This window comes from Salvelinus fontinalis, unplaced genomic scaffold (assembly GCF_029448725.1).
Source record: "Salvelinus fontinalis isolate EN_2023a unplaced genomic scaffold, ASM2944872v1 scaffold_0390, whole genome shotgun sequence".
In the NCBI taxonomy this organism is placed as follows: domain Eukaryota; kingdom Metazoa; phylum Chordata; class Actinopteri; order Salmoniformes; family Salmonidae; genus Salvelinus; species Salvelinus fontinalis.
In genome coordinates this window covers 108,148-135,000 of record NW_026600599.1, presented here as the reverse complement: position 1 = coordinate 135,000, position 26,853 = coordinate 108,148, and the positions used below count along the sequence as shown (strand labels likewise).

The following is a 26,853-nucleotide window of genomic DNA, read 5'->3' as shown; positions in this document are numbered from 1 at the left end:
GTCCTATATCGACATAACCTGAAAAGCTGCTCAGCAAGGAAGAAGCCACTGCTCCAAAACCGCCATAAAAAATCCAGACTATGGTTTGCAACTGCACATGGGGACAAAGATCGTACATTTTGGAGAAATGTCCTCTGGTCTGATGAAACAAAAATAGAACTGTTTGGCCATAATGACCATCGTTATGTTTGTAGGGAAAAGGGGGACGCTTGCAAGCCGAAGAACACCATCCCAACCGTGAAGCACGGGGGTGGCAGCATCATGTTGTGAGGGTGCTTTGCTGTAGGAGGGACAGGTGCACTTCACAAAATAGATGGCATCATGAGGCAGGACAATTATGTGGATATATTGAAGCAACATCTCAAGACATCAGTCATGAAGTTAAAGCTTGGTAGCAAATGGGTCTTCCACATGGACAGTGACCCCAAGCATACTTCCAAAGTTATGGCAAAATGGCTTCAGGACAACAAAGTCAAGGTATTGGAGTGGCCATCACAAAGCCCTGAGCTCAATCCTATAGAAAATTTGTGGGCCGATCTGAAAAAGCGTGTGCGAGCAAGGAGGCCTACAAACCTGACTCAGTTACACCAGCTCTGTCAGGAGGAATGGGCCAAAATTCACTCAACTTATTGTGGGAAGCTTGTGGAAGGCTACCCGAAACGTTTGACCCAAGTTAAACAATTTAAAGGCAATGCTACCAAATACTATTTGAGTGTATGTAAACTTTTGACCCACTGGGAATGTGATGAAATAAATAAAAGCTGAATAAATCATTATCTCTACTATTATTCTGACATTTCACATTCTTAAAATAATGTGGTGATCCTAACTGACCTAAAACAGGGAATTTTTACTAGGATTAAATGTCAAGAATTATGAAAAACTGAGTTTAAATGTATTTGGCTAAGGTGTATGTAAACTTCTGACTTCAACTGTAATTTTGATACTTAAGTATATTTAAAACCAAATAATTTTAGACTTTTACTCAAGTACTATTTTACTGGGTGACTTTCACTTTTACTTGAGTCATTTTCTATTATCTTTACTTTTACTCTGGTTTGACAGTTGAGAACTTTTTCCACCACTGCGAATTTTGCTGGTGACCAGCCTTCACTGTGTTTTCAAGGTGCCTTCACTGTGTTTTCATGGTGCCTTCACTGTGTTTTCATGGTGCCTTCACTGTGTTTTCATGGTGCCTTCACTGTGTTTTCATGGTGCCTTCACTGTGTTTTCAAGGTGCCTTCACTGTGTTTTCATGGTGCCTTCACTGTGTTTTCAAGGTGCCTTCACTGTGTTTTGCTGGTGACCAGCCTTCACTGTGTTTTCATGGTGCCTTCACTGTGTTTTCATGGTGCCTTCACTGTGTTTTCATGGTGTCTTCACTGTGTTTTCAAGGTGCCTTCACTGTGTTTTCGTGGTTCCTTCACTGTGTTTTCATGGTGCCTTCACTGTGTTTTCATGGTGCCTTCACTGTGTTTTCATGGTGCCTTCACTGTGTTTTCATGGTGCCTTCACTGTGTTTTCATGGTGCTTTCACTGTGTTTTCATGGTGCCTTCACTGTGTTTTCAAGGTGCCTTCACTGTGTTTTGCTGGTGACCAGCCTTCACTGTGTTTTCATGGTGCCTTCACTGTGTTTTCATGGTGCCTTCACTGTGTTTTCAAGGTCCCTTCACTGTGTTTCATGGTGCCTTCACTGTGTTTTCATGGTGCCTTCACTGTGTTTTCAAGGTGCCTTCACTGTGTTTTCATGGTGCCTTCACTGTGTTTTCATGGTGCCTTCACTGTGTTTTCAAGGTGCCTTCACTGTGTTTTCGTGGTTCCTTCACTGTGTTTTCATGGTGCCTTCACTGTGTTTTCATGGTGCCTTCAATGTGTTTTCATGGTGCCTTCACTGTGTTTTCATGGTGCCTTCACTGTGTTTTCATGGTGCTTTCACTGTGTTTTCAAGGTGCCTTCACTGTGTTTTCATGGTGCCTTCACTGTGTTTTCATGGTGCCTTCACTGTGTTTTCAAGGTGCCTTCACTGTGTTTTGCTGGTGACCAGCCTTCACTGTGTTTTCATGGTGCCTTCACTGTGTTTTCATGGTGCCTTCACTGTGTTTTCAAGGTTCCTTCACTGTGTTTCATGGTGCCTTCACTGTGTTTTCATGGTGCCTTCACTGTGTTTTCATGGTGCCTTCACTGTGTTTTCAAGGTGCCTTCACTGTGTTTCATGGTGCCTTCACTGTGTTTCATGGTGCCTTCACTGTGTTTTCATGGTGCCTTCACTGTGTTTTCATGGTGCCTTCACTGTGTTTTCGTGGTTCCTTCACTGTGTTTTCAAGGTGCCTTCACTGTGTTTTCATGGTGCCTTCACTGTGTTTTCATGGTGCCTTCACTGTGTTTTCATGGTGCCTTCACTGTGTTTTCATGGTGCCTTCACTGTGTTTTCATGGTGCTTTCACTGTGTTTTCATGGTGCCTTCACTGTGTTTTCAAGGTGCCTTCACTGTGTTTTGCTGGTGACCAGCCTTCACTGTGTTTTCATGGTGCCTTCACTGTGTTTTCATGGTGCCTTCACTGTGTTTTCAAGGTCCCTTCACTGTGTTTCATGGTGCCTTCACTGTGTTTTCATGGTGCCTTCACTGTGTTTTCAAGGTGCCTTCACTGTGTTTTCATGGTGCCTTCACTGTGTTTTCATGGTGCCTTCACTGTGTTTTCAAGGTGCCTTCACTGTGTTTTCGTGGTTCCTTCACTGTGTTTTCATGGTGCCTTCACTGTGTTTTCATGGTGCCTTCAATGTGTTTTCATGGTGCCTTCACTGTGTTTTCATGGTGCCTTCACTGTGTTTTCATGGTGCTTTCACTGTGTTTTCAAGGTGCCTTCACTGTGTTTTCATGGTGCCTTCACTGTGTTTTCATGGTGCCTTCACTGTGTTTTCAAGGTGCCTTCACTGTGTTTTGCTGGTGACCAGCCTTCACTGTGTTTTCATGGTGCCTTCACTGTGTTTTCATGGTGCCTTCACTGTGTTTTCAAGGTGCCTTCACTGTGTTTCATGGTGCCTTCACTGTGTTTTCATGGTGCCTTCACTGTGTTTTCATGGTGCCTTCACTGTGTTTTCAAGGTGCCTTCACTGTGTTTCATGGTGCCTTCACTGTGTTTCATGGTGCCTTCACTGTGTTTTCATGGTGCCTTCACTGTGTTTTCATGGTGCCTTCACTGTGTTTTCGTGGTTCCTTCACTGTGTTTTCAAGGTGCCTTCACTGTGTTTTCATGGTGCCTTCACTGTGTTTTCATGGTGCCTTCACTGTGTTTTCATGGTGCCTTCACTGTGTTTTCATGGTGCCTTCACTGTGTTTTCATGGTGCCTTCACTGTGTTTTCATGGTGCCTTCACTGTGTTTCATGGTGCCTTCACTGTGTTTTCATGGTGCCTTCACTGTGTTTTCATGGTGCCTTCACTGTGTTTTCATAGTTCCTTCACTGTGTTTTCATGGTGCCTTCACTGTGTTTTCATAGTGCCTTCACTGTGTTTTCATAGTTCCTTCACTGTGTTTTCATAGTTCCTTCACTGTGTTTTCATGGTGCCTTCACTGTGTTTTCATGGTGCCTTTACTGTGTTTTCATGGTGCCTTCACTGTGTTTTCATGGTGCCTTCACTGTGTTTTCATGGTGCCTTCACTGTGTTTTCATGGTGCCTTCACTGTGTTTTCATGGTTCCTTCACTGTGTTTTCAAGGTGACTTCACTGTGTTTTCAAGGTGACTTCACTGTGTTTTCATGGTGACCAAATTTCACTGTGTTTTGCTGGTGACCAGCCTTCGCTGTGTTTTCATGGTGCCTTCACTGTGTTTTCATGGTGCCTTCACTGTGTTTTCATGGTGCCTTCACTGTGTTTTCATGGTGCCTTCACTGTGTTTTCATGGTGCCTTCACTGTGTTTTCATGGTGCCTTCACTGTGTTTTCGTGGTGCCTTCACTGTGTTTTCAAGGTGACTTCACTGTGTTTCATGGTGCCTTCACTGTGTTTTCATGGTGCCTTCACTGTGTTTCATGGTGCCTTCACTGTGTTTTCATGGTGACTTCACTGTGTTTTCATGGTGACTTCACTGTGTTTTCATGGTGCCTTCACTGTGTTTCATGGTTCCTTCACTGTGTTTTCATGGTGCCTTCACTGTGTTTTCATGGTGCCTTCACTGTGTTTCATGGTGCCTTCACTGTGTTTTCATGGTGCCTTCACTGTGTTTCATGGTCCCTTCACTGTGTTTTCATGGTGCCTTCACTGTGTTTTCATGGTGCCTTCACTGTGTTTCATGGTGCCTTCACTGTGTTTTCATGGTGCCTTCACTGTGTTTTCATGGTGCCTTCACTGTGTTTTCATAGTTCCTTCACTGTGTTTTCATGGTGCCTTCACTGTGTTTTCATAGTGCCTTCACTGTGTTTTCATAGTTCATTCACTGTGTTTTCATAGTTCCTTCACTGTGTTTTCATGGTGCCTTCACTGTGTTTCATGGTGCCTTCACTGTGTTTTCATGGTGCCTTCACTGTGTTTCATGGTCCCTTCACTGTGTTTTCATGGTGCCTTCACTGTGTTTTCATGGTGCCTTCACTGTGTTTCATGGTGCCTTCACTGTGTTTTCATGGTGCCTTCACTGTGTTTTCATGGTGCCTTCACTGTGTTTTCATAGTTCCTTCACTGTGTTTTCATAGTTCCTTCACTGTGTTTTCATGGTGCTGTCACTGTGTTTTCATGGTGCCTTTACTGTGTTTTCATGGTGCCTTCACTGTGTTTTCATAGTGCCTTCACTGTATTTTCATGGTGCCTTCACTGTGTTTTCATGGTGCCTTCACTGTGTTTTCATGGTTCCTTCACTGTGTTTTCAAGGTGACTTCACTGTGTTTTCAAGGTGACTTCACTGTGTTTTCATGGTGACCAAATTTCACTGTGTTTTGCTGGTGACCAGCCTTCGCTGTGTTTTCATGGTGCCTTCACTGTGTTTTCATGGTGCCTTCACTGTGTTTTCATGGTGCCTTCACTGTGTTTTCATGGTGCCTTCACTGTGTTTTCATGGTGCCTTCACTGTGTTTTCATGGTGCCTTCACTGTGTTTTCATGGTGCCTTCACTGTGTTTTCATGGTGCCTTCACTGTGTTTCCAAGGTGACTTCACTGTGTTTCATGGTGCCTTCACTGTGTTTTCATGGTGCCTTCACTGTGTTTCATGGTGCCTTCACTGTGTTTTCATGGTGACTTCACTGTGTTTTCATGGTGACTTCACTGTGTTTTCATGGTGCCTTCACTGTGTTTCATGGTTCCTTCACTGTGTTTTCATGGTGCCTTCACTGTGTTTTCATGGTGCCTTCACTGTGTTTTCAAGGTGCCTTCACTGTGTTTTCATGGTGCCTTCACTGTGTTTCATGGTCCCTTCACTGTGTTTTCATGGTGCCTTCACTGTGTTTCATGGTGCCTTCACTGTGTTTTCATGGTGCCTTCACTGTGTTTCATGGTGCCTTCACTGTGTTTTCATGGTGCCTTCACTTGTTTTCAAGGTGACTTCACTGTGTTTTCATGGTGCTTTCACTGTGTTTTCATGGTGCCTTCACTGTGTTTTCATGGTGCCTTCACTGTGTTATCATGGTACCTTCACTGTGTTTTCATGGTGCCTTCACTGTGTTTTCATGGTGCCTTCACTGTGTTTCATGGTGCCTTCACTGTGTTTTCATGATGCCTTCACTGTGTTTTCATGGTGCCTTCACTGTGTTTCATGGTGCCTTCACTGTGTTTTCATGGTGCCTTCACTGTGTTTCATGGTGCCTTCACTGTGTTTCATGGTGCCTTCACTGTGTTTTCATGGTGCCTTCACTGTGTTTTCATGGTGCCTTCACTGTGTTTTCATGGTGCCTTCACTGTGTTTTCAAGGTGACTTCACTGTGTTTTCATGGTGCCTTCACTGTGTTTTCATGGTGACTTCACTGTGTTTTCAAGGTGACTTCACTGTGTTTTCAAGGTGACTTCACTGTGTTTTCAAGGTGACTTCACTGTGTTTTCAAGGTGACTTCACTGTGTTTTCATGGTGCCTTCACTGTGTTTTCATGGTGACTTCACTGTGTTTTCAAGGTGACTTCACTGTGTTTTCATGGTGCCTTCACTGTGTTTTCATGGTGCTTTCACTGTGTTTCATGGTGCCGTCACTGTGTTTTCATGGTGATCAAACTTCACTGTGTTTTGCTGGTGACCAGACTTCGCTGTGTTCTGGACTCATGCTGGCTTGCAAAGTGATGTTTGAATCCTATTGGAATCCAGCCAGAGTGGGGATATCCAACAATTGGAACTGTTCCTCACTCACAACAATATGGTTTGTGAATGACTGGCAGGGTTAAACAGAAGAATGAATAAGACTACCTAAACCATCTAAACTGGAACAACAACTTAGTAATGGGTGCAATAAGTCTAACTAACAGATTGGATTAGTTTAGAAAAATGTATATTTGTTGTTACTGCATTCATTGTTACTAACCAGTACATTCTAAATACTATGTTGTATGATTAGTAATACACAGTATGCAGTTTAAGTAAGTGGTGGGCAAGCCAGATTTGGGACACGGCCTGTGAGTAGTTGAGGAGGGCAGTGGTGGAGGGATTTATTCTACCAGACCAAAGGAAGGAAGGCCAGTTAAATTAAGTATGGCGTTTTGAAATGTAAACCATTCTTTATTGGCACATTTCAACGTATTTACATATTGAATTCAGTGCCAATTCAAAGGACACACCACTGCACCCTTGAGGAAGTAAAACCAGAGAAACACAGGTTATTTGAGTTCATCCAACTTTACTTTTATTTGTACTCTGAACACTTCTTAAAATGTGGGGGAGCTTTATTTCAAAACTGCTGCATTAGCATGAAGCAAAGTTTCAGATGGCTGATTTACATTGTGCAATGCAGGACTTAGTTGTAGCACTAATGCATGCTGAACACAGAAATCCATTTTCCATCAAGGGGGTGTACTGTAAATAATGCTTATCCCCGATCCCAATCAAGGGTGCGTCCAGAATGGCACCCTATTCCCGTAATAGTGCATCCCTTTTGACCAGGGCCCATAGGGCACTATGTAGGGTATAGTGTGTTTTTTGGGAGACACCCCTGGACTTCTGTGTGTGGCAGCAGCAGAGCATTATGGGTCTCACTTCACAACGTAGAAGCTGTTAAAACATGTTGTAAAGTAGGAGAGTATTGAACACAAGGCTCGTGGTGAAATGAAGTGTTCCTACTGTTTGCCCTGTGTAGTTGGAGGTATATTCCATATTCCCATTGAAGTCTCACACAGGCAGTTGCTGTGCTTCTGGGAGAAACACTGTCTTGTTCTCAAAGTGAATTGTTGATGTGTGATTTGCAGTAGACGAATTGTTTGGCTTGTTTGAACTTTCCTACATGGATACTTTATTATTTAATATTACTTTATTATTAATCTCTAACTATATGTACATATCTACCTCAATGACCTCGTACCTCAGCACATCCACTCAGTACTGGTACCTCTTGTATATAGCCAAGTTACCATTACTCAGTACTCGTACCTCTTGTATATAGCCAAGTTATCATTACTCAGTACTCGTACCTCTTGTATATAGCCAAGTTATCATTACTCAGTACTGGTACTCCTTGTATATAGCCAAGTTATCATTACTCAGTACTGGTACTCCTTGTATACACTCCTTGAGTATCATTACTCAGTACTCAGAATTTAGTACTCAGTACTAAATTCCCAATCTGGCCCTCAAACCATCATGGTCACCTAATAATCCCCAGTTTACAATTGGCTCATTCATCCCCTTCCTCTCCCCTGTAACTATTCCCCAGGTCGTTGCTGCAAATGAGAACGTGTTCTCAGTCAACTTACCTGGTAAAATAACGGTAAAATAAATAAATAAAAATAAACTGGTACTCCTTGTATATAGCCAAGTTATCATTACTCAGTACTGGTACTCCTTGTATATAGACAAGTTATCATTACTCAGTACTGGTACTATTTGTATATAGCCAAGTTATCATTACTCAGTACTGGTACTCCTTGCAGACAGTATAGTCAAGTTATCATTACTCAGTACTGGTACTCCTTGTATATAGCCAAGTTATCATTACTCAGTACTGGTACTCCTTGTATATAGCCAAGTTATCATTACTCAGTACTGGTACTCCTTGTATATAGCCAAGTTATCATTACTCAGTACTGGTACTCCTTGTATATAGACAAGTTATCATTACTCAGTACTGGTACTCCTTGTATATAGACAAGTTATCATTACTCAGTACTGGTACTCCTTGTATATAGCCAAGTTATCATTACTCAGTACTGGTACTCCTTGTATATAGACAAGTTATCATTACTCAGTACTGGTACTCCTTGTATATAGACAAGTTATCATTGACTCATTCTGTATCTATTTTTACTTTTATTATTAAGTGTTTTACTTTCTATTGTTTCTCTACTGACTTCCTCTCTGTATTGTTGGGAAGGACCCGTTATCATTTTACTGTTAGTCTCCACCTGTTGTTTACGAAGCAGGTGACACATAACATTTGATTTGACTTAATAAAGGCTTTTTAACTGCAGCTACTTGGTCAGAGTGTCTTGGTATATTTCAGACGGTCTGTATCTTTATCTTACATGTTTAGCCTCCAATCTTTACATCATATCACCTGCTATTTGTCACGTACACATGGTTAGCAGATGTCAATGCGAGCGTAGCGAAATGCTAAGCGAGGCGACCATCTCTGTCGGCGTCATCTTATTATCAATGCTGATGTATGCTGTATGATGTCTGGGTTGTGAAACTCATTTAGTTTTTCCTTCTTTTCTTCTCCGGGCAGGGAGAGGGGATGACATCTGGACCCAGAGGATCACGAGGGCCAAAGGTAGAAAAACAACCCCTGTGGTGGAGGAAGAGGGCCAAAACAGGCTGGCAGCCCCCTGTGGTGGAGGAACAGGGACAAAACAGGCTGGCAGCCCCCTGTGGTGGGGGAAGAGGGCCAAAACAGACAGGCAGACCACCCAGGGTTACCACAATCTGGATTTATTATTCTCTAGCTAGATGCGGGATATTTCCTCTGGCTATGATGATCACATTAGAAAACATCTGAAGGATGACTAGCTCTTCTAATACCTCACATCAAACCAGTTTATCCACTTGTGGCTCAGTTGGTAAGAGTGTGGCACTAGCAACACCAAGGATGAGGGTTCAATTCCCACAATGGTCACATAAAGATGTACTAAAAGTCTCTGCAGTTACTGTAGTGTCAGGTGTCATACTTTATTATATTATTCACTGATGTCAGGGATCTGAAACACAGGTCCTGTTAAAGCCAGGGAACTCTCCTTTTATTGAGCTGGGTCCCAAATGGCACCCTAGTCCCTTTAACAGTCATCAAAATGAGTTTCATATGGCACCCTCTTCCCTTTAACAGTCATCAAAATGAGTTCCCTGTTCCCCCCCCTCTTCCCTTTAACAGTCATCAAAATGAGTTCCCTGTTCCCCCCTCTCTTCCCTTTAACAGTCATCAAAATGAGTTCCCTGTTCCCCCCCTCTTCCCTTTAACAGTCATCAAAATGAGTTCCCTGTCCCCCCCCCCTCTTCCCTTTAACAGTCATCAAAATGAGTTTCATATGGCACCCTCTTCCCTTTAACAGTCATCAAAATGAGGTCCTTGTTCCCCCCTCTCTTCCCTTTAACAGTCATCAAAATGAGTTCCCTGTTCCCCCCCTCTTCCCTTTAACAGTCATCAAAATGAGTTCCCTGTTCCCCCCTCTCTTCCCTTTAACAGTCATCAAAATGAGTTCCCTGTTCCCCCCCTCTTCCCTTTAACAGTCATCAAAATGAGTTCCCTGTTCCCCCCTCTCTTCCCTTTAACAGTCATCAAAATGAGTTCCCTGTTCCCCCCTCTCTTCCCTTTAACAGTCATCAAAATGAGTTCCCTGTTCCCCCCTCTCTTCCCTTTAACAGTCATCAAAATTAGTTCCCTGTTCCCCCCTCTCTTCCCTTTAACAGTCATCAAAATTAGTTCCGTGTCCCCCCCTCTCTTCCCTTTAACAGTCATCAAAATTAGTTCCCTGTCCCCCCCTGTCTTCCCTTTAACAGTCATCAAAATGAGTTCCCTGCCCCCCCCCCCCCTCTTCCCTTTAACAGTCATCAAAATGAGTTCCCTGTCCCCCCCCCTCTTCCCTTTAACAGTCATCAAAATGAGTTCCCTGTCCCTGTAACGGGTGACGCTTTCCTCATCCTCAGATGAGGTGAGGAGAGAAGGATCTTCAGACCAAAATGCGGAGTCAGGGAAATATGCCATCTTTATTTTTATAACGAAAACCGATGACACGAAAACAAACACTTTCAAAACTTACAAAATAACAAAACGACGTAGAACGAAACCTGAACATAAACTCACATCACTAAACGTAAACTTACGGACAGGAACGTTACATCAAAACACACGAACAGCCAAACAGCTCCGAAAGTGAATAACATCGACAACACGAAAACATCACAGGAGACAATCACCCACAAACAAACAGTGAGAATGCCCTACCTAAATATGACTCTTAATTAGAGGCAAACGCAAACCACCTGCCTCTAATCAAGAGCCATACCAGGCAAACCGAAACCAACATAGAAACAGATAACATAGAATGCCCACCCAACCTCACGTCCTGACCAACTAACACACAAAAACTAACATAAATAGGTCAGGAACGTGACAGTACCCCCCCCACAAGGTGCGAACTCCGGACGCACCAGCACAAAGTCTAGGGGAGGGTCTGGGTGGGCATCTAACCACGGTGGTGGCTCAGGCTCCGGGCGCGGTTCCCACCCCACCATAATCCATCCTAGCCCCCTCCCTTCAAGAATGTCCACCCTCTTACTTCCCCCACAAAATCCTCCTAATAACATATCTAATAATGACAATACCGGGACAGAGAGATAAACCAAGACAGAGGGATAGATAAGACTATAGAGGTAGATAAAGATAGAGAGGGAGATTAGGATAGAGGGGCAACTCCGGACTGAAAGGCAGCTCCGGACAGAGAGACAGCTCTGGACTGATGGGCAGTTCTGGGTATCCAGCCTTTTCAGGCTGAAGGGCAGCTCATGGCTGACTGACGAATCTCGATGCTCATGGCTGGCTGACGGCTCTCGACGCTCATGGCAGGCTGACGGCTCTCGACGCTCATGGCAGGCTGACGGCTCTCGACGCTCATGGCAGGCTGACGGCTCTCGACGCTCATGGCAGGCTGACGGCTCTCGACGCTCATGGCAGGCTGACGGCTCTCGACGCTCATGGCAGGCTGACGGCTCTCGACGCTCATGGCAGGCTGACGGCTCTCGACGCTCATGGCAGGCTGACGGCTCTTGACGCTCATGGCAGGCTGACGGCTCTGGCTGCTCATGGCGCTCTGACGGCTCTGGCTGCTCATGGCTCTCTGACGGCTCTGGCTGCTCATGGCTCTCTGACGGCTCTGGCTGCTCATGGCTCTCTGACGGCTCTGGCTGCTCATGGCTCTCTGACGGCTCTGGCTGCTCATGGCTCTCTGACGGCTCTGGCAGATCCTGTCTGGTTGGCGGCTCTGGCAGATCCTGTCTGGTTGGCGGCTCTGGCAGATCCTGTCTGGTTGGCGGCTCTGGCAGATCCTGTCTGGTTGGCGGCTCTGGCAGATCCTGTCTGGTTGGCGGCTCTGGCAGATCCTGTCTGGCTGACGGCTCTAGCGGCTCCTGTCTGGCTGATGGCTCTAGCGGCTCCTGTCTGGCTGACGGCTCTGTAGGCTCATGGCAGACGGGCGGCTTTGCAGGCTCATGGCAGACGGGCGGCTTTGCAGGCTCCTGGCAGACGGATGGCTCAGACGGCGCTGGGGAGACGGATGGCTCAGACGGCGCTGGGGAGACGGATGGCTCAGATGGCGCTGGGGAGACGGATGGCTCAGATGGCGCTGGGGAGACGGATGGCTCAGATGGCGCTGGGGAGACGGATGGCTCTGGCCGGATACGGCGCACTGTAGACCTGGTGCGTGGTGCCGGAACTGGAGGCACCGTGCTAATGATAAGCACCTTCCTACTAGTGCGGGGAGCAGGGACAGGGCACACTGTATTCTCAAAGCCTACTCTATCCCTGATGCGTGGTACCGGCACTGGTGACGCCGGGCTGAGGACAAGCACATCAGGATTAGTAGGGGGAGAATATACAGTGTGTACAGGGCTCTGGAGACGCACTGGTAGCTTAGTGCGTGGGGCCGGAACTGGAGGCACCGGGCTAGATACACGCACTACAGGGAGAGTGCGTGGAGGAGGAACAGGGCTCAGGATACGCACTGGTAGCCTAGTGCGTAGTGTATACACTGTAGGTACTAGGCTGGGGCGGGGAGGTGGTGCCGGAAATACCGGACCGTGGAGGCGTACTGGCACTCTTGAGCATTGAGCTTGCCCAACCTTACCTGGTTGAATGCTCCCGGTTGCCCGACCAGTGCGGGGAGGTGGAATAACCCGCACCGGCCTATGTAGGCGAACCGGAGAAACCATGCGTAAGGCCGGTGCCATGTATGCCGGCCCGAGGAGACGCACTGGAGACCAGACGCGTTGAGCCGGCCTCATGACACCTGGCTCAATACCCAATCTAGCCCTCCCAGTGCGGGGAGGTGGAATAACCCGCACTGGGCTATGCACTCGTACAGGAGACACCGTGCGCTCTACTGCGTAACACGGCGCCTGCCCGTACTCCCGCTCTCCACGGTAAGCCTGGGAAGTGGGCGCAGGTCTCCTACCTGCCCTTGGCCCACTATCTCCTAGCCCCCCCCCAAGAAATTTTTGGGAATTACTTACGGGCTTTTTCGGCTTCCGTGCCAGACGCGTTCCCTCATAGCTCCGGTTCCTCTCCCAGGTAGCCTCTGCTCTCCTCAATGCCTCCACCTGTTCCCATGGGAGGCGATCCCTCCCAGCCAGGATCTCCTCCCAAGTGTAGCAACCCTTTCCATCCAAAACATCGTCCCATGTCCATTGCTCCTTTCTCTCCTGTCCCTTACTCCGTTTCGTTTTCCTTTGCCGCTTGGTCTTAGCTTGGTGGGTGATTCTGTAACGGGTGACGCTTTCCTCATCCTCAGATGAGGTGAGGAGAGAAGGATCTTCAGACCAAAATGCGGAGTCAGGGAAATATGCCATCTTTATTTTTATAACGAAAACCGATGACACGAAAACAAACACTTTCAAAACTTACAAAATAACAAAACGACGTAGAACGAAACCTGAACATAAACTCACATCACTAAACGTAAACTTACGGACAGGAACGTTACATCAAAACACACGAACAGCCAAACAGCTCCGAAAGTGAATAACATCGACAACACGAAAACATCACAGGAGACAATCACCCACAAACAAACAGTGAGAATGCCCTACCTAAATATGACTCTTAATTAGAGGCAAACGCAAACCACCTGCCTCTAATCAAGAGCCATACCAGGCAAACCGAAACCAACATAGAAACAGATAACATAGAATGCCCACCCAACCTCACGTCCTGACCAACTAACACACAAAAACTAACATAAATAGGTCAGGAACGTGACAGTCCCCCCTCTCTTCCCTTTAACAGTCATCAAAATGAGTTCCCTGTTCCCCCCTCTCTTCTCTGTCAGGGTGAGCGTGGCGTTCCTGGTGTACCAGGAGACCTAGGGGAGAAAGGAGAGCCTGGTCTGGGCGTTGAAGGACCTCCTGTGAGTACATGGCACTGGAACATTTCTCATTTTTCTCTTGTTCATACTTTATTGTCCGTTGACATTTTCACAAATACATGTTTTGCTTTTCAAACCAATCCTCCAGAGAATCCCAGCAGTTGCAGCCCCATCTCTCTAACCTGTAATCTTCCCAAAACTTTTCTGTTGGACAACATTTCACACACCTTTTCAGTTCAGTCATCTTCAGAATGGCTTGTGCATAGACTTATATATGATTTTATCCTGGTCAAATGAATGATACAATAAAGACTACATTCATTGAACATTAATTCCCAGATTAAATTTAAAAACATTGTGGACCTTCAGCATTACACACTACTTCACCATCTATCTATCCTCCGTGAGGCTGATGCTGATGCTGGTTTCAACTTCAAAAATGCCCACTTGAGTTTTGCCCTTTGGTTTGTTAAATAGTGAAATTCAGGTTTTTTTTTTATTTATTTTTTTATTTCACCTTTATTTAACCAGGTAGGCTAGTTGAGAACAAGTTCTCATTTGCAACTGCGACCTGGCCAAGATAAAGCATAGCAGTGTGAACAGACAACAACACACAGTTACACATGGAGTAAACAATAAACAAGTCAATAACATGGTAGAAAAAAAAGAGAATCTATATACAATGTGTGCAAAAGGCATGAGGTAGGCAATAAATCGAATAATTACAATTTAGCAGATTAACACTGGAGTGATAAATCATCAGATGATCATGTGCAAGAAGAGATACTGGTGTGCAAAAGAGCAGAAAAGTAAATAAATAAAAGCAGTATGGGGGGTGAGGTAGGTAAATTGGGTGGGTAGTTTACAGATGGACTATGTACAGCTGCAGCGATCGGTTAGCTGCTCGGATAGCAGATTTTTAAAGTTGTTGAGGGAGATAAAAGTCTCCAACTTCAGAGATTTTTGCAATTCGTTCCAGTCGCAGGCAGCAGAGAACTGGAAGGAAAGGCGTCCAAATGAGGTTTTGGCTTTAGGGATGATCAGTGAGATACACCTGCTGGAGCGCGTGCTACGGGTGGGTGTAGCCATCGTGACCAGTGAACTGAGATAAGGCGGCACTTTACCTAGCATAGCCTTGTAGATGACCTGGAGCCAGTGGGTCTGACGACGAACATGTAGCGAGGGCCAGCCGACTAGGGCATACAGGTCGCAGTGGTGGGTCGTATAAGGTGCTTTAGTAACAAAACGGATGGCACTGTGATAAACTGCATCCAGTTTGCTGAGTAGAGTATTGGAAGCTATTTTGTAGATGACATCGCCGAAGTCGAGGATCGGTAGGATAGTCAGTTTTACTAGGGTAAGTTTGGCGGCGTGAGTGAAGGAGGCTTTGTTGCGGAATAGAAAGCCGACTCTAGATTTGATTTTGGATTGGAGATGTTTGATATGAGTCTGGAAGGAGAGTTTGCAGTCTAGCCAGACACCTAGGTACTTATAGATGTCCACATATTCTAGGTCGGAACCGTCCAGGGTGGTGATGCTAGTCGGGCGTGCGGGTGCAGGCAGCGAACGGTTGAAAAGCATGCATTTGGTTTTACTAGCGTTTAAGAGCAGTTGGAGGCCACGGAAGGAGTGTTGTATGGCATTGAAGCTCGTTTTGAGGTTAGATAGCACAGTGTCCAAGGAAGGGCCGGAAGTATACAGAATGGTGTCGTCTGCGTAGAGTCGGGTTGTTGGAAAGCAATGGATCAATGGAACATAGATCCCCTGTCTGTCTGTCTGTCTGTCTGTCTGTCTGTCTGTCTGTCTGTCTGTCTGTCTGTCTGTCTGTCTGTCTGTCTGTCTGTCTGTCTGTCTGTGTGTGTGTGTGTGTGTGTGTGTGTGTGTGTGTGTGTGTGTGTGTGTGTGTGTGTGTGTGTGTGTGTGTGTGTGTGTGTGTGTGTGTGTGTGTCTGTGTGTGTGGGGGGGGGGGGGGGGGGGGGCTGAAGGGCTGGAGGGGTGTTGTTGTAAACAAGCTGTGTGATGTGTTCTTATAGGGCCCCATGGGACAGAGAGGAGAGAGAGGATTTGAGGTATGTGGAAGAATATCTCCTGTCCACACACACACACACACACGCACACACACACACACACACACACACACACACACACACACACACACACACACACACACACACACACACACACACACACACACACACACACACACAGACAGACAGACAGACATCCATCTGATTCCTGTGATATTAGAGTATGGAATAGCTACAGTACATACAGTACCTTCCAGTATTGTGCTCCTGGATGCTTAGATGAAACCTTAGTCTTCAGTCTAAAGGTTGAGGAGAACAACTCTGAAACAACTATTTAATTCCAAATTATATTGTAGTTTATGCATTTAAAATTAATATGTCATATATTTTATAGGTTTAGGACATGTGTTAGTCTCATCAGGACTGGTGTTAGTCTCAACAGGACTGGTGTTAGTCTCATCAGGACTGGTGTTAGTCTCATCAGGACTGGTGTTAGTCTCATCAGGACTGGTGTTAATCTCAACAGGACTGGTGTTAGTCTCATCAGGACTGGTGTTAGTCTCAACAGGACTGGTGTTAGTCTCATCAGGACTGGTGTTAGTCTCATCAGGACTGGTGTTAGTCTCATCAGGACTGGTGTTAGTCTCAACAGGACTGGTGTTAGTCTCAACAGGACTGGTGTTAGTCTCATCAGGACTGGTGTTAGTCTCATCAGGACTGGTGTTAGTCTCATCAGGACTGGTGTTAGTCTCATCAGGACTGGTGTTAATCTCATCAGGACTGGTGTTAATCTCAACAGGACTGGTGTTAGTCTCATCAGGACTGGTGTTAATCTCATCAGGACTGGTGTTAGTCTCAACAGGACTGGTGTTAGTCTCATCAGGACTGGTGTTAGTCTCAACAGAACTGGTGTTAGTCTCATCAGGACTGGTGTTAGTCTCAACAGAACTGGTGTTAGTCTCATCAGGACTGGTGCTAGTCTCATCAGGACTGGTGTTTATCTCATCAGGACTGGTGTTAGTCTCATCAGGACTGGTGTTAGTCTCAACAGGACTTGTGTTAGTCTCATCAGGACTGGTGTTAGTCTCATCAGGACTGGTGTTAGTCTCAACAGGACTGGTGTTAGTCTCAACAGGACTGGTGTTAGTCTCAACAGGACTGGTGTTAGTCTCATCAGGACTGGTGTTAGTCTCATCAGGACTTGTGTTAGTCTCAACAGGACTGGTGTTAGTCTCATCAGGACTGGTGTTAGTCTCGTCATAGATTTAGTTGCATGTCTTCTTCTTTGTGAGGGTTGAGGATATACTGTAAATTCTGATCCCAGGTCAGCAATCCTAATCTGAGAGCCTTTTCAGATACGGGCCCTGATCTCATTAGTGTGTTATGGGGGTTGTCTTATCTCCTAGGGCCCTCGTGGACCCTCCGGATTCTCAGGCCCTGCTGGGACCCCGGGGAGAGAGGTGAGTGGGATCAAGACCTTCCTTCCTCTCTTCCTCCCTTACTCATTCATCTCCTTCACTCCCCCTGTCCTCCTCTCTCTGCAGGAATGGAGACACAGTGATATTTTACATCTGGAGATAAAAAGAGAAACTAACATTCGGAGGGAAAATGTTGTGTTTCCTTTCTGTCTTCTATTCCTTTTCCTCACATCTTTTCTCCACTTTCTCCTCCACTCTTTCTCTCCTCTTCTCCTCCTCTCCTCCACTCTTCCTCTCTTCCTCTCCTCCACTCTTCCTCTCCTCCACTCATCCAGTCCTCCGCTCTTCCTCTCCTCCACTCTTCCTCTCCTCCGCTCTTCTTCTCCTCCGCTCCTCCACTCTTCCTCTCCTCTGTTCCTCCTCTCCTCCCCTCCTCCGCTCTTCCTCTCCTCCGCTCTTCCTCTACCCAAACTCTTCCTCTCCTCCCCTCCTCCGCTCTTCCTCTCCTCCACTCCTCTTCTCCTCCACTCTTCCTCTCCTCCCCTCCTCCACCCTTCCTCTCCTTCACTCCTCCGCTCCTCCTCTCCTCCACTCTTCTTCTCCTCAACTCTTCCTCTCCTCCCCTCCTCCACTCTTCCTCTCCTCCTCTCCTCCACTCTTCCTCTCCTCCACTCCTCCAAATCAAAACAAATCAAATGTATTTACATAGTCCTTCTTACATCAGCTGATATATCAAAGTGCTGTACAGAAACCCAGCCTAAAACCCCAAACAGCAAGCAATGCAGGTGTAGAAGCACTCTTCCTCTCCTCCTCTCATCTGCTCCTCCACTCTTCCTCTCATCCACCCTTCCTCTCATCCACTCTTCCTCTCCTCCTCTCTTCCACTCTTTGTCTCCTCCACTCTTCCTCTTCCTCTCCACTCTTCCTCTCCTCCACTATTCCTCTCCACCGTTCCTCCTCTCATCCGCTCTTCTTCTCCTCCACTCTTCCACTCTTCCTCTCCTTCTGTCCTCCACTCTTCCACTCCTCCTCTCCTCCGTTCCTCCACTCTTCCTCTCCTCCTCTCTTCCCCTCCTCCACTCTTCCTCTCTTCCTATCCTCCTCTCCTCCTCTCCTCCACTCCACTCTTCTTCTCCTCCACTCTTCCCCTCCTCCACTCTTCCTCTCCTCCTCTCCTCCACTCTTCCCCTCCTCCTCTCCTCCTCTCCTCCACTCTTCCCCTCCTCCACTCTTCCTCTCCTCCTCTCCTCCCCTCCTCCACTCTTCTTCTCCTCCACGGTCTGCAGATAAAAAGAGAAACTAACATTCTGATGAAAGATGTGTTTCCTTTATGTCTGCATGAGGAAGTAGCAACCGTTTCTGGACACATCAGAAACACACACACAGCACCCCATTAGGATGAATGTCAAAGCGTGGGCCAAGGGTGTGCAGCGCTGTGTGTTTCCCCTGGTCTCATAGCTGGTGACATCATTATTTCTCTCATTTAAAGGGATCCCCTGGTCGAGAAGGTCCCCCAGGTCCACCTGGCCCCGCGGGTCAACCAGTAAGTTAACCGCTCATCTCGTTCTAATCTCTCAGAGAAATACTGTGGAGGTGCTAAGCCTGTACCATGTTTAGCTTAAATGCCTCAAAACCACAGAAAGACAACTATTTTACAGGAAACTGAAATCACAGGAGAAGATTTGGTTACACTGTACTTGAAGGGGTTATGTATAAGCATTCATACCACCATAAAACCAGTCATGGCAACTTTGAGTGTTTCAGTGTCATTCATAAGATGTCAAGCTTCGAGTGATGCTGAGATAATTATGAGAGGTTCATTCAACTGTGATCTGACTGAAAAACATCACAAAAATATTAATTGACATTTCTTTACATCTATAGTCATTATACAACATGTCTGATGATAATTTGTCTTTCCAACAGACTGCCTTGCCAATTGTGGGAGATATGAGCTCTTTACTCAAGGTACTGGACTGTTTCATTTATTACCGTTGTGTCCTGTGATTATTCCCATCAATTGTCATTCCAACATTATTCAGTGTGGGACATAAATCATACATTATTCAGTGTGGGACATAACTCATGCATTATTCAGTGTGGGACATAAATCATACATTATTCAGTGTGGGACATAAATCATACATTATTCAGTGTGGGACATAAATCCTACATTATTCAGTGTGGGACATAAATCCTACATTATTTTTTCATTGACAAGATTGATGGAAGATGTTTCTTTAACACCTTGAAGTGCCAACATTTAGATCCACATTGACTGAGGGTGTAGAAACAGGTCATCATTTAGCCTGTTTTAATTGCATCAGTTACTGTGATTGCACCCACGGTGGTGTATTTCACAGTTTAAGACCTCACAGTTGTAATCCAAAAACAAACTTTTTACCAGTAGTAAACCTATTAGGGTGATGTTACGGTATTATTAACAGAAGCTCAGGAGCGCCTCCATCAGGCGGAGGTGGTGAACTGCAGCTAGAAATTCAAGAAATTGGAAATCCACTATGGAAATGCATTATTATATTCAACGGGAATCCTTGATATGTCCATAGAAGAGTGCTGTTGTCCAATACATCCCTCCTGGAGGACACAGGGCCTGTGTCCAAAAGGGTACCCTATTCCCTACACTGTGAACTACTTTTGACCAGAGAGCTACAGCTGGGCTCTTGTCAACAGCAGTCCACTATATAGGGAATAGGGCTCTTGTCAACAGTAGTGCACTATATAGGGAATAGGGCTCTGGTCAACGGTAGTGCACTATATAGGGCAACGGTAGTGCACTATATTCTCACGGCAACCTTGTTGCTATGTCTTTAAGGGACAATACTTTTCTACTTTTCCATCTATCTCTCCAACACTCCCACGCCTTGTTGATGTATGCTGCTGAGAGAGAGAGAGAGAGAGAGAGAGATTTTTTATTCTACCAGACCAAAGAAAGGAAGCACAGTTAAATTAATAAAGTTTCCAAGCTTTTAGCTGTTCAAAGCAGATTGACATTTATTGTCATGAATCTTGTCCTGGAGGCAGAACTGAGCGATTTCCACTAGATTGGCCAGCTGCAAAGTCAAACTTGGCTATGTTGTAAAATCTCATTTAAACAAACATTGGCTTTTTGGTCTTAGTTTAGGTTTAGCAGTATGGTTAAGATTAAGGTTAGATGTAAAATCTGATTGTATGACTTTGTGGCTGTGCTAGCTAGTGACCACTCTACAGAGCTGTCTCCAGAACAAGATTCATGACAAAAAAAACGCTAACCTGCCTGTTTAAAGGCCTTTTTTACAATGTGCTGCTGGCTTGACTCTGCGTCATCCAACTTGATGAGCTGAATGACAACCCTCCCTAAGAATAGCTTTTCTCCGTTTCTTCACTTTAATTGACAGAGTTTGGTCACTTTACAGCAGATGGTATTTGCTATTTCACACTGAAAGGAGCACTTAACTGAATTGGACCTTTTAATTTCAAGACACTTCAAGTCTCTCTCAGAAAAAAAGATTTGTACTTACATAAAATTACAGAAAATATCTTCCCACTGCTCTTCTCTGATGAGTCTAAATGGCAGTGACACTAGGGGTCATATAGCCTTCATGCTGTATAAACAGAATTGACATCTACAGCTGAATGGTTGGAGGTGGAACGTATTCAACAACCTGTGTGCTCTTCAGTGGAGGCTGCTGAGGGGAGGACAGCAAGTAATAACGGCTGGAACGGCATCAAACACATGGAAACCATCCAGTCATTACCACGAGCCCGTCCTCCCTAATTCAGGTCCCACCAACCTCCTGTGGTGTTCTTCTACTGTATGTACACTGAGTGGACAAAACATTAGGAACACCTGCTCTTTTCGGGTGAATCCAGGTGAAAGTTATGATCCCTTATTGATGCCACCTGTTAAATCCACTTCAATCAGTGTAGATGAAGGAGAGGCCGGTTAAATAAGGATTTTTAAACCTTAAGACAATTGAGACATGGATTGTGTATGTGTGCCATTCAGAGGGTGAATGGGCAAGACAAAATATTTAATTGCCTTTGAGGGTATGGTAGAAGGTCCCAGGTGCACCGGTTTGTTTCAAGAACTGCAACACTGCTGGGTTTTTCATTCTCAACAGTTTCCTGTGTGTATCAAGAATGGTCCACCACCCAAAGGACATCCACCCAATTTGACAAAACTGTTGGAAGCATTGGAGTCAACATGTGCCAGCATCCCTGTGGAACGCTTTCGACACCTTATAGAGTCAATGTCCCGACGAATTGAGGCTGTTCTGATTGCAAAGGGGGAGGTGCAACTCAATATTAGGAGGATGTCCTCAATGTTTTGTACACTCAGTGTATAATCATAGCATTGTTCTATGAACTAAGTGCCTCTGGGTAACTGATACAGTTGAACCTAATTATCTTCAGCAGAGTACAGAATGTCTGCTGCTGTAGGGAAAGTACACTTCAACAACTCCACAGTGCACGAGTACAGAGTGTATCTCTCCAGAGTAGGTCACTTTGAGATGTTCCAGGTTCATAATTAGGTGCGATATTATACCTTTCCAAGACAGGGCTGATTTCCCAGACAGGGCTGATTTCCCAGACAGGGCTGATTTCCCAGACAGGGCTGATTTCCCAGACAGGGCTGATTTCCCAGACAGGGCTGATTTCCCAGACAGGGCTGATTTCCCAGACAGGACTGATTTCCCAGACAAGGCTGATTTCCCAGACAGGACTGATTTCCCAGACAGGACTGATTTCCCAGACAGGACTGATTTCCCAGACAGGACTGATTTCCCAGACAGGGCTGATTTCCAAGACAGGGCTGATTTCCCAGACAGGACTGATTTCCCAGACAGGGCTGATTTCCCAGACAGGGCTGATTTCCCAGACAGGACTGATTTCCCAGACAGGACTGATTTCCCAGACAGGACTGATTTCCAAGACAGGGCTGATTTCCCAGACAGGACTGATTTCCCAGACAGGACTGATTTCACAAACACAGACTAAGACTAACTATTTGAATGTAAATAAGTGTTACCTGAACTGGATGGGAGACTGTGATATTTCAAATGATACTCCAAATGTCACAGTCAGTTAGAGAGTGGGTGGGAAACAGGACAGTGTCTGGTTCTCAGTCTGCTCACATGAACTTCCATGTTGTGGAAAGAGAGAACATTAAGACACCCCCCTGCTCTTCGACCAGGGGAGATGGAAGACAAACAAAAGGAGCACTGCATTTCCCTGCTGTGACTCAGTGAGATGACAGATATCGGGTCTGTATGACCATACCTCTCCCCCCCCCCCCCCCACCCCGCTGTGTGTTGGCAGAATGCCTGCACTGTGTGCCAGACCAGAGTGCCAGGTCTGCCTGGGCAGAAGGGCGAGAAGGGAACCTATGGAGCGACAGGAGTGCAAGGCATGGTGGGAGAAAAGGTGAGTGTCTGATTATCTTTACTGTGTGTGTGTGTGTGGTGTGTGTGTGTGTGTGTGTCTGCCTGCACAGAAGGGTGAGAATGGAACCCTTGGGGACAGGTTGTGTGGGGGGGGGGGGGGGGGGGTTTGTGTGTGTGTGTGCCTTTCTCTATGCAGGCGTTCTTGCGTGCGTTGATTCGCGCGCGTGTGTGTGTGTCCATTCTAAACAGGGGGATCCAGGAGTGCGAGGACCTCTCGGTAATCCTGGGAAAGAAGGTCCAAAGGTAGGAAACAACGTGTCATCCTGATTATAATGCATGTGTTCTAAATGGCAGCCTATTCCCTATTATAATGCATGTGTTCTAAATGGCAGCCATAGTGCACTATAACCTCTGGTGAAAAGTAGTGCCCTGTGTAAAGGATTAGGAGGCCATTTGGGACACAGACAATGTATACAGAATTACTTTCCACCTTACAAATACTCCATTCACTCCATTCATTGCAAATCTCAGCATGCCAAAGTGAATTAGAGCAGATAATAGGTGTAAAAGTATTAAGACTGGTGCATAACATCGCTGGGGACTACACTTCTTCTTCAGGTTATTATTCAACATGGTTGTATCCGTTGTTGCTATTGATTTTCAGTTGAATTGTTTTCATAATACTTCCTACGAATAAATACCCTCTTCATAATGCATTATGAGGGCATTTATAATGCCTTATAAACGATGCATAATATGCTATAATGTACGACATAGGCTCTCGTAGTTGTTCATATTTCTTTTCATCAGAGAGATTTAGGAAGATTCAGACACCAACCGTTGAACCAAAGATTCAAACATTTACAATGTTAGTCCAGCACTTTCGTATCATCAGAGCTGCTGGCTGCAGACATGGTTGCCATGGATACACAGCAGTGTCCTGTATTAGTAAAATTACCCAAGCAGTCGCTTCTAATTGGCTCTATTAGAAACAAGAAGTCAAAGTGAAATGTATGACCACCAGTCATGCCACTGGTTTGAGACTATTAGAAGGTTTGGAGAGGACAGGCGGTACATTATGGTGGTAGATGTGTCTTATTTCACAAGCAAACACATGAACAAAAGGTTTATACAGAATGAAACTTGATTTACTGCTGTTGTTACTGTTTACTCATTCACTGATGTTGTTTGCTGTTCTAGGGGATGAAAGGAGAGAGAGGATTCCCTGGGCCTAGTGGAGACAAAGGAGACGAGGTGCAGACCTGTCCTGGGGCCAATACATGAATCATATACTTTAACATGCTTGAGTGTGCTTGAAAGTACACTACATCAAATCAAATCAAATCTGGACCCGGTGCACCTGGCACCAACCATCATACCACGCTCAAAGTCACTTAGGTCACTAGTTTTACCCTTTGTGACGTTCAGTCGATCAGTAACTGAATGCCTCAATGCCTCAATGCCTGCTTTGTATAGCGAGCCACGGCCACGTGACTTATCTTGCCCCATGTACAACAGAATCAATGGAATTGTCCCGAAAATGCAAACGAGGTTAACGCTCCTCTTGTCCTTCTTGTAAACCTACCAGTTAGGCTATCATACGCTAACTATTACACAGGAAGTGACAATGATTGTTCTCTGGTGTTTCTTGTCTTTTTCAGGGCTCTCCTGGAGTTCCAGGCATTCTGGGTGCAACAGGCCGTACTGGAGACCCTGTAAGCAAAACTAATCATCAATCGCATTAAATCATCTTTCACATCTATTCATCCCTAGTTGTAATGCATGTGTAGTACTGTGTAGTACTGTGTTGCTGATACAAGAACAATCACTGAGAACACCATACTCATCGTTTGGTCCCTATTTTCTCTCATCCAGTTTCCATATTTAGTTTGTGTCCCAGTTAACAGTTAATTGATGTTCTTTGTTTCTATATTTAGTTTGTGTCCCAGTTAATTGATGTTCTTTGTTTCCATATTTAGTTTGTGTCCCAGTTAATTGATGTTCTTTGTTTCCATATTTAGTTTGTGTCCCAGTTAATTGATGTTCTTTGTTTCTATATTTAGTTTGTGTCCCAGTTAATTGATGTTCTTTGTTTCCATATTTAGTTTGTGTCCCAGTTAATTGATGTTCTTTGTTTCTATATTTAGTTTGTGTCCCAGTTAATTGATGTCCTTTGTTTCTGTTTGCAGGGTGTCATGGGCAGACCTGGGCCAATGGGTCAGCCTGGAACAAAGGGAGAGCGGGTAAGAAAGCGATGTTGTGTGTACACGCGCTGTATGAGTATACCGTCGCTAGTGAAAGTCTACGCACACTTGCACGGTCTTCACACTTTGCTGCCTTAAAATTAAATCTACAAAGGGATTAAATTAGATTTTTCCCTATGGAGCTACACAACCTACTCCAAAGTGAAAGAACAATGATAGATCATTTTCCAAATGACTTAGAAACACAAAATGATGATGAATTGATTGCGTATGTTTTCACTTTTACTTGGTGGAAGCACCTTTGGCAGCCGTTACAGCTGGGAATCATTCTGAATAAGATTCTACCAAGCTTGCACAACTCTTAGGACAACATGCACTCAGTGGCCAATTTATTAGGTACCGGGTCAGACCCCCCCTTTGCCTCCAGAACAGACTGAATTATTTGGGGTATGGAAACATTGCTCAATTGGTATCAAGGGACCTAACATGTGCCAGGAAAACACATCCCCACATCATTACACCACCGTCACCAGTCGGTACCGTTGATACCAGGCAGAATGGGGCCATGGACTCATGCTGCTTATGTCAAATCCTGACTCTGCCATCAGCATGATGCAACAGCAACTGCTGGGTTAGGTATTGAGAAGACAGGGTTTCCTCTAACTTTTTACCTGGGCTTTGCTCTTTTCATGTTTCTTTAGATCCTGACAGCCTCCCCAGGCCACGACAATACTGGAAAATACAAGGGATCAAAACCATTGCATTCACTCCACATTACTGGCCCGTATGGTAAAGTGAAGGAAGCCTGTGTTAAAAGAATCCACTCCAAATCATTGATTCTGTTTGCAACAATACCATGAAGTAATACTGCAAGACAACACAGCAAATAAATTACGTTTTTGGCCTAAAATAAAAACTACAGGTTTCGGTCAAATCCAATACAACACAAAGTAAATCCTCTGTATTTTCAAGTATTGTGGTTGGCAGCATCATGTTATGGGTCTGCTTGTCATCGCCAGGGACTGGGGAGTTTGTCAGGATCAAGCAATGGAATTATATTGCCCTTAGAGTTGTGCAAAGCTGGTAGAATCTTATTCAGAATAATTTAATCAATTTTTTGATTTCATTTTAAGGGGGCAAAATGTGAAGACTGTGTCATTGGTGTACACACTTTCACTAGGTACTGTACTGTACGTGTCTACTTTATGTTCTAAATATAGGCCGTTAGTACATACAGGGTCGGGTTTTATTCATGCATGTGGCCTGACATGAGCTGTTCTGATAGTCCAAGATGAAAACAATGGCTTACGTCTTATTTAGTGCTATCTCAAAGAGCACCAGTAATGGGTTATTGTAATACTCAGGAATCATGTTGTTTTCTTAAAAAGCACTTAATAGCTTATGGATTTCTCTTCAGTTTTGTTGTTGAAAGAATGCCATAGGCCTAGTCTTGTCAGTGGATTGGGGTGGCGTGCTGCCAATTAAGTAGCCTTGCAAGAGGCTTGTGCAAGCCAGAACAGCTCATAGGAGCTGTAGCGTGCGGCAGGTTGATGTACAAGTACACCCCTTGTACAGGACACTAGTTTATCGCAGGGCCTTACCCCCAATCTATCTCAAATTCAACAGAGCGAGTATGTCCCTCTTCCCAAATACTGTACCTCTGCAATGGACTTGTATTGTCAGTCATGCCATGTCCCAAAGATTAGGATTGTCACTGTGTCTAATGTGTGGATATTTATGGGTAAAGAGGTATTCTTAGATTATTGGGATCTTAACTGAAGAAATGTGTTCCTCAGTGACTGAGTGGAAAGCATTATCCCTCTCATGGGTGGTGTGTGTGTGTGTGTGTGTGTGTGTGTGTGTGGTGTGTGGGTGTGTGTGTGTGTGTGTGTGTGTGTGGTGTGTGTGTGTGTGTGTGTGTGTGTGTGTGGGGTGGTGGTGCGCGGTGTCCGTGTCCGGTGTGGGGGGGGGGGCCGTGTCCGTGTCCGTGTCCGTCCCCTACAGGGAAGTGACGGCTCCCCTGGAAGGCCAGGACTACCAGGCCCCCCAGTAAGTTATCCAGAGCATCACTGAGATCTCTCTGTGTGTGTACACAGACAGTGTGTATGCGTGTGTGTTGTTGAGTCATTGGTG

The 26,853-nt window shown here is 45.3% G+C and overlaps 1 protein-coding gene across 1 annotated transcript in view; it reads left to right on the top strand.

The window, feature by feature from the left end:
• LOC129845857 (collagen alpha-1(XIX) chain-like) overlaps positions 1 to 26,853 on the top strand; it is a 132,780-nt gene that overhangs the window by 33,490 nt on the left and 72,437 nt on the right. The window contains exons 12-23 of the mRNA XM_055913783.1: positions 8,845 to 8,889; positions 13,652 to 13,729; positions 15,721 to 15,756; positions 17,121 to 17,174; positions 18,622 to 18,675; positions 19,059 to 19,100; positions 22,452 to 22,556; positions 22,766 to 22,819; positions 23,717 to 23,770; positions 24,178 to 24,231; positions 24,706 to 24,759; positions 26,725 to 26,769. Of these exons, the coding sequence (XP_055769758.1) occupies positions 8,845 to 8,889; positions 13,652 to 13,729; positions 15,721 to 15,756; positions 17,121 to 17,174; positions 18,622 to 18,675; positions 19,059 to 19,100; positions 22,452 to 22,556; positions 22,766 to 22,819; positions 23,717 to 23,770; positions 24,178 to 24,231; positions 24,706 to 24,759; positions 26,725 to 26,769 (675 nt within the window). The remainder of the gene's footprint in view (positions 1 to 8,844; positions 8,890 to 13,651; positions 13,730 to 15,720; positions 15,757 to 17,120; positions 17,175 to 18,621; positions 18,676 to 19,058; positions 19,101 to 22,451; positions 22,557 to 22,765; positions 22,820 to 23,716; positions 23,771 to 24,177; positions 24,232 to 24,705; positions 24,760 to 26,724; positions 26,770 to 26,853) is intronic.